This window comes from Toxotes jaculatrix, chromosome 14, assembly GCF_017976425.1.
Source record: "Toxotes jaculatrix isolate fToxJac2 chromosome 14, fToxJac2.pri, whole genome shotgun sequence".
NCBI lineage: Eukaryota > Metazoa > Chordata > Actinopteri > Toxotidae > Toxotes > Toxotes jaculatrix.
In genome coordinates, this window is record NC_054407.1 from 13,798,149 (window position 1) to 13,807,999 (window position 9,851).

A 9,851-nucleotide genomic window follows, 5' to 3' on the forward strand; every position below is an offset into this window, starting at 1 on the left:
ATCACATGTTGCACATGGTAGAATGACTGGTGAACCACGTGAGTGGACACTGATGACACCATAACATTCATTGTCCTCGCCACTGTCATTCTCATTGTTCCACTGCATTGTGATGTCTCATTGTCACTGCTGCTCAACCGCCCTATAGTGGTACAAGTCGATATTTGTGACTGTGTGTGTTCATGCACAAGTGTGTGAGAGTTAGGCAGGGAAACAGATACCACATAGATGAGCTCCCCATTCTCTCATCTGCATGACCAATGGCATGTCCTAAAATAGTTCCTAAACACCTCTGGGTGTGAGGTAAATCCGAGGCAATAAAAGCATTTAGGAATGCAACACATGTAAGCAAAGGTGGATGGTGGCACACAGGAATTTCAAACGGCATTAGAAGCTAATCTGGGAGAAACCTGTCTTTGTCACATATGGAGTTACGTGTCCCTGTGAGAATGTGATCTATGTCAAGCACGCTCTTCATGGCAAGAGGAGAACAAGAGAGCAGGCCACCCGAGAAAGCTGAACCCAAAAGAATGCAGCTCTGGCATTCATTAATGAAGAGCACTCTTCTCTGTGGTGGAACGAGAGGACAAGAATGAGGAGATCGAGTGACAATGTGAGACATAAGTGGGAGAGAAGGTTCATTACATTTACCGGAAAATCTATCATTTTTTCTAACACTTATGCGCATATTTGTGCTTATATGTATATGTTAGCAACAGAAAACAGATTTTTTTTTTGGCCAAAAGTAAAATCCAGTGTAAATTAAACAAGCCATATAATGTATATTAGAATATTTTATTGCTTTATGAAATGTTGCTTGAATTCAACTGTAAAAACCTTCATACTGTTTGAAGTTCACAGAAATGTCTGTTTGAAGTCAACACTTGGTTGGTTGGGTACAGCTTGACATGACCGTGATTGTCGGCACATAACTTACAACAAACATACAAACATAAACTCTTTGGCATCCTGCTCAAAGCCCTATTATATCTAAAATAACAATACAAACATCTGTATAAAATATATAATAACAATAACAATAATAATAATAATAATTAACCTGTTTGTTAGTTCAAAGCTCACAGTAAACAGAAAAACCAACACGGTGTAGTTTTCAACTTTTATCCCACAATGGTGACCAAACCAGCAGAATCACCACATCAGGAAACACACTCACATACTGTAATCACACATGCAAACATACTCTAAGAAGGAAAAAGTCATTCAAAAAAAAAAAAAGAAAGAAATCATCAACACCACGATGCAACACGCTCCCAGAAAAAAAGGAGAAAAAAAAACACCAGGTCTGTGTCAGTTTGGAAAAAAAAACCCCAACAAACCAAACTGTCTTTTACATATTATGCATCTCACTGTTCACACACCTCTAAGCCTTTGTAGAACCAGCTACTAAGGTTTAATGAATATGGACAGAAAGTGCATTTAAATCAGCAGTGATTCATGTGTTATCAGCTTAAATTATTGAGCTAAGGGAAGTCTTCCAAACAGATAACATCCATGTGATGGGAATGAGGTTATTCAGATTAACATTTACTGGAGAGGAGGGGAATGCAGGTCACATAGATAACCTTTTATTGAATATTTATCTAGAAGAACATGAGGCTTAAGTTAATATTTGGGGAATGTGGAAACAGGATAAGACAAATATGTAGCTTCTTAATTCACTGGATTGGGAAAAGAGATGGGGGGGTTAAATGGAGGGGGAGCAGCAATTATTTATATATATATTTATATAAATATTTTGGCATACACTCTCTGAGAACATGTTGCCCTATTACAATCCACAATACTGTCCAAGTACCTTGGAATATTCATCTTTTCTCACCCAGCCAGGCCGACTGCCCGCAGCTGTCCAGCTTAGTGAGAATACGTGAGTCGGAGCACAGCTCTGTCTCTAAAATGTGAAAACAGTCCTTTTTTCGTGCTTTGGCCTCCTTCCACAACATTCTTGCATCCAATATTTTCTTCCATTTGCTATTCAAAGACTTGTGCTCTTCACAGATTCTCAGAACTGCTTTTTTTTTTCATTTAAAATCCACTTCTCAGTTATTTAAATGAAGATTTCCACTGCCTCTGACTCCAACTCTTCCAGGCCTCTGAAAGGGTTTAATAGCAACTTCTTAGGAGCTGCCTTGTCTGAAAAAAAAAAAAAAACAGAAAGAAGAGAGAATAAATAATCATATAAATGTTTTCAGGCTCAAACAGTGGAAATAAATGTCCTAGACACAGCTCAGCTATCAGTGAGTAAAGGTTAAGAGAGTTTTTCCACAGTCAAACAGAGCACTCTGGTAAATGTGTTCAGTCAACAGATCCGCATTATTTCCTAACCATGCACATTCCACAAGGCCCACATTATGAACCATGACCTGGACAAATGGTATCTGATTGCCTGGCTAAGCAGCAGCGTGGTTAATCAATGTGGACATCCATGAAGTCGAGGTCCAAAATTCCTCTCCTTTAGACAGAAAAGTCTACTTACTATGATGTGTGTGTGTGTGTGTGTTTTGTGCAGTGGCGTCTGAGCCTGTGAAGGCTTGTTTATTTGTGCTCTGCGCTGCATGTACGCAAATCATTTATCATTCAAGTTTTATACCGAGAGCAGTATTGGATTATTGGCGCTCGTAAACAAACACACTCATGCATATTTGATAGATCACTCACCACTGTGGAGCTTAGCTGTGCTGGCAGCCTCTTTGGCTTTGGTTCCCTCCACCTGCCGCTCTAGTGTTCCAGGTTCGGACTGAGCGGAGAACTGACGGTTTGGCAAAGTCTGATCATCTGAAAGACTTTTACCTAAAAGACAACATCACAGAAGATGTCAGCACTGGTTTCAACTCTCATTCATTATAAAGAGTTTTTCACAGAAAATCTAATAGAGGTATATCTGAATGGTGTCTGTTTGAGAACGTAATGTAAGACGTACAGTAGGCTGCTTTTCCTTTATACCACCACACATTAATAATTTAAATAAGGGAACGTTATTCCCCTCACCTCTACTCTTTGTGTTGCTCTTGATGGTGCTGATGGAGGGGGTGGAGGAGGCGGCTCGGAGAGGTGCCCCGGCTGCGTTCTGGAGGTTTGTTCGGGGACTTTGCTCGCCCTTCCGCCCCTGGTCCTGGTGCAGCCGCTGGTTGAGAATCTTGATCACTGCATCCTTTTCTAAGATCTGAGCGTACAGAGCACGGATCCTGGTACAAAACAGGAACATAAAAACACAAATCAGAAAGCAGATAACCTAATTGTGATTAAAAAAAACTCAAATTCTGTCATGATTTGTAAATTTGTAGTTCTTTGAAACAAGGGAGTTTAATCATAGGTATGCACCTGTTCTCCATCTCTTGATTCCTGTGGTCAGCAACTGGCAGGTCCTCGTTGAAACTGTTGTTAGAAGAGTGGCAGGGCGAGTGGTTAATGATGGTGGTGTCTCTGCAAAGGTTAAGAAATCAGAGTTTAGCTTAAATTCTAATGAGCTGAACAATAAAAGGTGTATGTGGAACGTCTCCGGAAAATATAAAGCCCCATCTTTACCTCTGGGCAGCAGCAGTGGCAGCCACCTCCATGGCAAACTGCCTCATGGTGCTCTCCTCCAGGTACTTCTGCTCCCAGCGCACCATGTCGGCCTCAAGGGCCAGGATTCGCTCCTCCCGTTCACGCAGACGCTCTTGGAGGGAGCTCATGGTCACTCCAGGTGGCTGGGATTGCCTCTGAGGTGGAAAGTGAGGAGAAACAGACACTGGTTAGGTGATAAGAAGCACCACAAAATAATAAAAGTGCAGGAATCTGAAAGTCATGTATTAAAGTTCATATCATATCAAAAAACACCAGTGGGTTTAAACATTTTCTGACTGCAAATTTACCTGTTGTGCCCTCAGACTCCTCAGCTCCTGCTCGAGTCGAGTCCTCAGCTTCATCTCCAGGCTCTCCCTCTTCTCACAGGTGGACTGTAGCTGAGCCAGCGCACTCTGAAGCCTCTCCACCTTCTCCACATAAGCCCTCTTCCTCCTCAACTCCTCCTCGAGCTGGCGGCCACGTCCTCGAGCTTCCTCCAGGGCCTCCTCAAGTCGCTTCGCCCTGTGGCTCTGCTCCTCTGCCGTGGCTCGCAACCGCTCCAGTTCTCGCTCTGCACGCTCCCGCTCAAGGTTCTGCTCCTCATCTAAAGCGGAAAAAAAAAGTAAATGAGGCCAGGTTAAGTGGATGCTTGATCAGTGTGGGCATGATTTTAGTAAAAGTTTGGGCTGAAAAAAATGCAATAAGATGCTGTGGTCTCTTCTAGAAAAAAAACAAAAAACACAAAAAACAAAAATATCTATGAACGTTAATCCACAATTTTTCCCTCCTGAGGCTAACCCCAGTAATAAGTACCAGAGTTGCTACATGGTGGCCAGTGTTCCTCATTTAGTGAAGCACTCCTGGAATGCTGAGAGGAGGAAGGGGGAGAAAGCCGCCCTATCCCTTTGACCCACATTGCACAGAGCATTCCTCATCAAGGCCATACAAACACCAACACTCTACATGAGTCCAGTTCCTTAAACAGACAACATAAATCAAACTAACAACAGGTGTGGGTGTGGGTGTGTGTGAATGTGTGTGTGTGGGGGGGGGCTCATTTCTACCACTTTCACTGCTGCATCTGTGATTTAGAGCCAGCTACGTTTCTCTTTTGCAAAGAGGTGCGTGGATCGAATTCCCTATTATTAAGCCTCCTTACCAAATAAGCTGAGGTTATGCAAGTGAAATTCCTGCATGCAGAACACCCTAAGCTACAAAAAGGGCCCCATGCTATGCTGCAATCCAGTCCAATCAAGCATGCTGATTACAAAGGAGGATGTAACAGAATGATGGAGGGGAATCTAACCATACAAAGCAACATGCTTACTTTGTTCAAGGAGTTTCGCCATGATGTGCTGGTTATGGTCGGCTGCTTCTACTTCTTTTGCAACGTGCGTTCTGGCATTTTCCAAGTTTTCTGTAATGCAACACAGTTTTTAAACGACATTAAGTTGTGCTGCATGTTAGAGCCGGTACTATGGCTGACTATTTCTACAGTGTGTGGTATTATGATGTTTTTGTGGCAGTACCTCTAAGGTCTCTGTTGAAATCCTGCAGCCTCCTGATCTCAGACATCAGCCTCCTCCTCAGTGTCTGCTCCAGGTTTTCTCTCTTAGTGCTGCCCTGCATCAGTGTCTCATAGGCCTCCGAGATGCGCTGGATCTCCTGCTCCAACTGAAAGGAGGGGAAAAGAGAGAGAAGGAGGGCAGAAGAGATGGAGGAGGATTGGGGGAGAGGGAAGAAAGGAGTACAGAAATGGAGAAGGTAGAGAAGAGGAATTTTTTTGGTTAACCTTCTTCACATGCCAGGGAGGAGCTGGAATGTTGATTCATGTTGTTATAGCACATACATATACATATGGGTACATCTGTGACTGTGTGTATACAGTGCACTCACTGTGTGTGTGTGTGTGTGGGGTATAATTCTGAGAAGGAATTCAAGCCCGCACCACTCCCTGTGAGGCTGATTTATATCTACATTCCTGAGGGCTGATAGCTCTAGTTCCAGGTGTGTGAGTGCAAAAGAACGCGCACGTACACAACACACCTCAAGGTTAAAATGCGCACAAAGACCCACACACACACAGACAGAGAGGTCTGGGAAGGCTGCCAGCAGAGGGAAGGTGTGCATGCCTGTGCCTGGGTTGTGGAAACGGCAAAGAGACACCCACCATTACAGCAGTCACACAGGCATGTTTACTCAGGGCTGCGGCCTGACGGAGAAAACTTTCCAACCCCGGCAATTATCATTCTTTAAGGCTGAGACAAGGCAAGGGCCATGTGACATAACTCCAGCAGAGAGTGGAGCGGATTTTTACAAAGATTGGTGGAGGTGTCAGATGTCTCTAAAGCTGTTTCCACCATGCTGAACAAGAAAATATCTTATTTAGGGGACTGTTTAGTTGGTTAGTCAACTGTGAAAGGCAAAAAACTGGAAAGGCATTAGGGTAAAAGCCAGAAGGTGAAAAGAAGTGCTGTTGGGTGGAAAAACAAAAGGGACCTTTCACTTTTTTTTTTTTACACAGCAGCCCACCACCTGCCAGGGACCCCACCCCCACCCCACCCCCATCAGCTGTTTGCGGTTCACTACCCGATCGATTGCTGTCTGACAGGCCCTAGATTACGGTGAAAATCTATGGCCTCCCTGGAACTAAAGTGCACACGCACACACGCTCTCTGGCCTCCACTAGGTCAGCTACACAATGAAAGGAGTGTGTAAACACAGTAGCAGGCTGTGACCTCTGTTTGTGCCTCTGTGGTATGAAGGTAGCAGCTGCTGATCTCATCTGTCCAGTCCAGATGAGGGAGTGTGTCTGGAATTGGATGTCAGGGAGACAACTGTCGACGGGGGTTGTGTTTCATAGACAGGTGGTCTGAGATGGAGGGTGCTGTATGGCCATTTAGCAAGTAAATGACTTTGGATTATTGCCGTCTGAGAGTTTTTGCCATCTTAAGTTGCTATCAGTAACTTTTATTCCCACATTTCCAGACTGTCTTTTCCATTATTTGAAGGGAAACTGAGTTTTTATTGAGTGTTCTTCCTGATAGATATGTCAGGTGCATTAAGCAAGATTTCCTCTCATGAATTTACCTTCTGAATACGACCAGTCTTCTCCCTGTGTGCCTCCAGCTCTTGCCTCAGCCTCTCATTCTCCATCAGCAGAAGCTCGATCTGGTTGGGCTCCTCCAAACCAGCAGGTGGCAGGCTGGTGAAAGTGCTGTAGCAGGGGACCTCGGCTGGCTGACCAGACTGGACATATCTATATGTAGAGAGGGGTTCTTAAGTTAAGTCATATTTTGATTTGTGTGTCTGAATTTGAGTCCACTCTAGCTGAATGACAACATTTGGATCAGCAAGCTGGAGTCTAAATGATATAACATGAAAGAGAACTTTATTTTTGAAAACGGCATCTGAAATATAAATCTGCTCCTGCCTATTGCCAAACAGATGAGCTGACTCTGGTGGCTGTAAAGAATGTAAAAGTCTATATGAGGAACATACTTTTGTAAAACCATCCAAGGCAACATAAGCATGTGAAACTATCCTGTTGCAGTATGCCAAGCATTACAAACACCTACAGGGCTGGACTTGTTCTCGTTTAAGTATTTCAAGAAGGAAATGTGAATTGGTACACAGGCTATGGTGTGACTCACATTGATAAGTATGTGTTTACGCATGTGAAATACAATGACGAGTCCTGGAAGATGATTACAAGGCGGGTTCTTGTACAAAAAAACTACACCATAGAGTATGATGTAATGTTAAAGTAATTTTAAAAACATGCATGCACAATCACAGATATGGTCATGTCCATTAAACTCCTCTTTTGTACCTGTGCTGCTGTGCCTGCACTGGCTCCAGGACCTGATGAGGGATAAATCCTTGGCCCTGAATGGGGGCTGAGTACTCTGGAGGAGGGCTACGTTTGCCCAGGCCCGGCCCTGTGCTCTGGTGGGCTTGTGGTGTGTAGTAAGGTAGCTCTGGGTAGCTGTGAGAGGTGCTCTTGATGGCCTCTGCTTTAGCAGCTGCATCATTTCTCTCCAGAGATATCTGCATGCGATGCTCACTAAGTGACCGTGCATGACTGCACTTCAGTTCCATCAAATCCGCCTCCTCATGGAAGGCCCCCTCGTGCAGGAGCTTCCCCTCATGGAGCTGGCTGATGGGGCCTGTCGAGGCCCACTGAGAGGCAAGATACTGGGAGTGCGCCTTCGCCTGCTCATAGGTCGGCAGCTCCTCCCCGTGCAGCTGGTAGAGCTGGTAACTGCTTTCCGAGTGATGGTAGTCTCCCTGGTGCTCCTGGCCCTGAGGCTCCTGCCTCACAGAGAGCTGAGGGAATGGAGGGTCCTCCTGAATAAGACTCTCCAAAGAGGATCGTGGGCTCCTGCCCATGTCGCCTCCACTGCTGGGACCACTGTTACTTCCGCTGCCTCCACGCAGGGCCTGCTGCTGGATGGCTAACAAGGTACGGGTGTCTGTGGGATTTCCATAGCGGAGCTGCTCCTGGATGAGCCTGTGCAGGACCGTTCCAGACGGCTCTTCAGTGGACGACATGCTGCTCTGTGTACGTTGTTATTCTCTCTAAAGACCAGTTGAGCTCTTTCTCAGTGTGAAAGGATTTAAATAAATCAGCTGTGAACCTGGAACACAGCAACATGAGAGTGGAATCAGTCTGAGATGGCCAATGATAAACATATACCTATATACATAATATATACCATTAGACAGCTGATAGTTAAATATATTAACATACTGATAGCAAAGTCACATGCGGAGGAAAGGCTGTGTTTGATGCTTGTAAACCTCGGCCATAATAGTAACACTTGCATCAAAGACTTTAACAACATGTAAACAAACACAACAAACACATATCCTCTTAGGTAAAATTCCATTAATATCTCTGATGACTATTTTATTCAAGCATTATTTGAAAACAGTGAAGCACCGAGTCTCCTTTACCAACAGCGACAACACAGGGATGTGGAGACATTTTCCAAAGCAGGCAGAAAAAAAATGCGTGCGCCAAAAATTCCAATCTCACGGGGGAGCAAAAGCGCACAAAACCGCATTGTAAAATAACTTCATCTTTGGTCTAACAGCACAACTGTCGCTTTGAATAACTTTTAATTCCTTCCCTCCAGCACACTACATTCTCTAAAGTTTAAACCACACGTTGAAATGTACCTACTTCATTCGTGTTATGTTCTCGGTTTTCTATCGTGGTAAAGGAAGAAAAAAGTAGAAGGAAAACAGACGCTCTTACCAGCTCACGCTCTCATCATAACAAAACGTTGTTCTCGATCTCGAAGTAAAAATCACAGTAATTCCACTATTTCCACGAGTGTTTTGTCGAGTTAAACGTGTCTCATCTTCCTTCCTCTCGCCCCCCGTCGGGACGGTCCGTCGCGCTCCTCTCTTGCTGTGAAATGATTGCGGAGAGAGCAGGCGGCGATAATAAGTAACCGAGGAGGGACTGAGGTCGGAATGCCAGGAATGTAAAACGCGAGGTCCCTCGGGGATCAAAAGCGTAAAACCACACGGGATAAAGGGGGGAGGAGGAGGGAGCTTGCAATGCGCTTTATCATTATCAACGAGGAGTTAAAACAGGAGTACAGGAAAGGGCATTTGTTTTACAAAGCAGTGAATAAATGCATTCATGTTGGGTAAAAAGGTCTTCTCTGGCACAAAATCTTCCCTCCTGTGAGACTTTACAGAGGCTTTCAGCAGCAGCATTGGTGCATGCAGTTATTTTTGTTTCTCTGATTAACTCTTTCAGTTGTTGGAGAAGTATTCAGGTCATTTATTTTAAAGTAGCAATAACACCCAAATAAAATACTCATTTTCTAAAGTAAAAATACAGAGCTATAGCCTAGATCATTGACAAAGTGTATGTATAGACTCAATATGCAAAATGGCACCTGTTAAAGTTAGATTAACATGTTACTGGATGATTATTTCTGGGGTTTTTTTCTTTTTGAAGAATGCATCACATTTTATAAACTGATCGTGTTTTGCATGTAACATCTCAATCTGAAATTGATATATATTGCATGCAGTGCAGTAAAAAGTAAAACAATGTCCCTCTAAAATTAAGTATAAAGTAAATGCCTAAAGGCACAGTTGTCTCAGAATTGTGTTTAAGTAGATGTACTTAGTTACTTTACACCACAGGAGAGAAGTATGTTTTTTGGTAGCATAGGGAAAATGAGAGGCAGTTCTTTTAGTTAGGATTTGGACCTATTTGTCGGTTTTCATTAAATATTCAGACCTCATACTGCAAGTAT

General features: G+C 43.8%; 1 protein-coding gene across 2 annotated transcripts; it reads right to left on the reverse strand.

The window, feature by feature from the left end:
• Nucleotides 1-776: 776 nt before the first annotated feature.
• Nucleotides 777-9,004, reverse strand: LOC121193118 (angiomotin-like 2a). Of its 2 annotated transcripts, none has more exons than XM_041055261.1 (11): nucleotides 8,831-9,004; nucleotides 7,400-8,207; nucleotides 6,658-6,826; nucleotides 5,097-5,241; nucleotides 4,895-4,984; nucleotides 3,876-4,171; nucleotides 3,547-3,722; nucleotides 3,343-3,396; nucleotides 3,010-3,206; nucleotides 2,680-2,811; nucleotides 777-2,154 (listed from the first exon to the last, which is right to left on the reverse strand). In XM_041055261.1, exons 2-11 carry the CDS (start codon nucleotides 8,119-8,121, stop codon nucleotides 2,069-2,071), a joined length of 2,067 nt encoding a protein of 688 aa, XP_040911195.1. In that variant the 5' UTR covers nucleotides 8,122-8,207; nucleotides 8,831-9,004; the 3' UTR covers nucleotides 777-2,068. The 2 variants fall into 2 exon arrangements, with proteins under 2 accessions (XP_040911195.1, XP_040911194.1); XM_041055260.1 differs by having other exon boundaries at nucleotides 3,343-3,444; nucleotides 8,831-9,003.
• Between the last annotated feature and the right edge of the window lie 847 nt (nucleotides 9,005-9,851).

What these genes read in the sequence shown, in the direction of transcription:
- LOC121193118 (XM_041055260.1), bottom strand. Translation starts at nt 8,121, where the DNA reads ATGTCGTCCACTGAAGAGCCGTCTGGAACGGTCCTGCACAGGCTCATC. An exon ending in AGACTGGTCGTATTCAGAAG is followed by an intron (nt 5,242 to 6,657) that starts GTAAATTCATGA and finishes CCCTCCTTTCAG; the next exon opens with TTGGAGCAGGAGATCCAGCG. An exon ending in TTTCAACAGAGACCTTAGAG is followed by an intron (nt 4,985 to 5,096) that starts GTACTGCCACAA and finishes GTTGCATTACAG; the next exon opens with AAAACTTGGAAAATGCCAGA.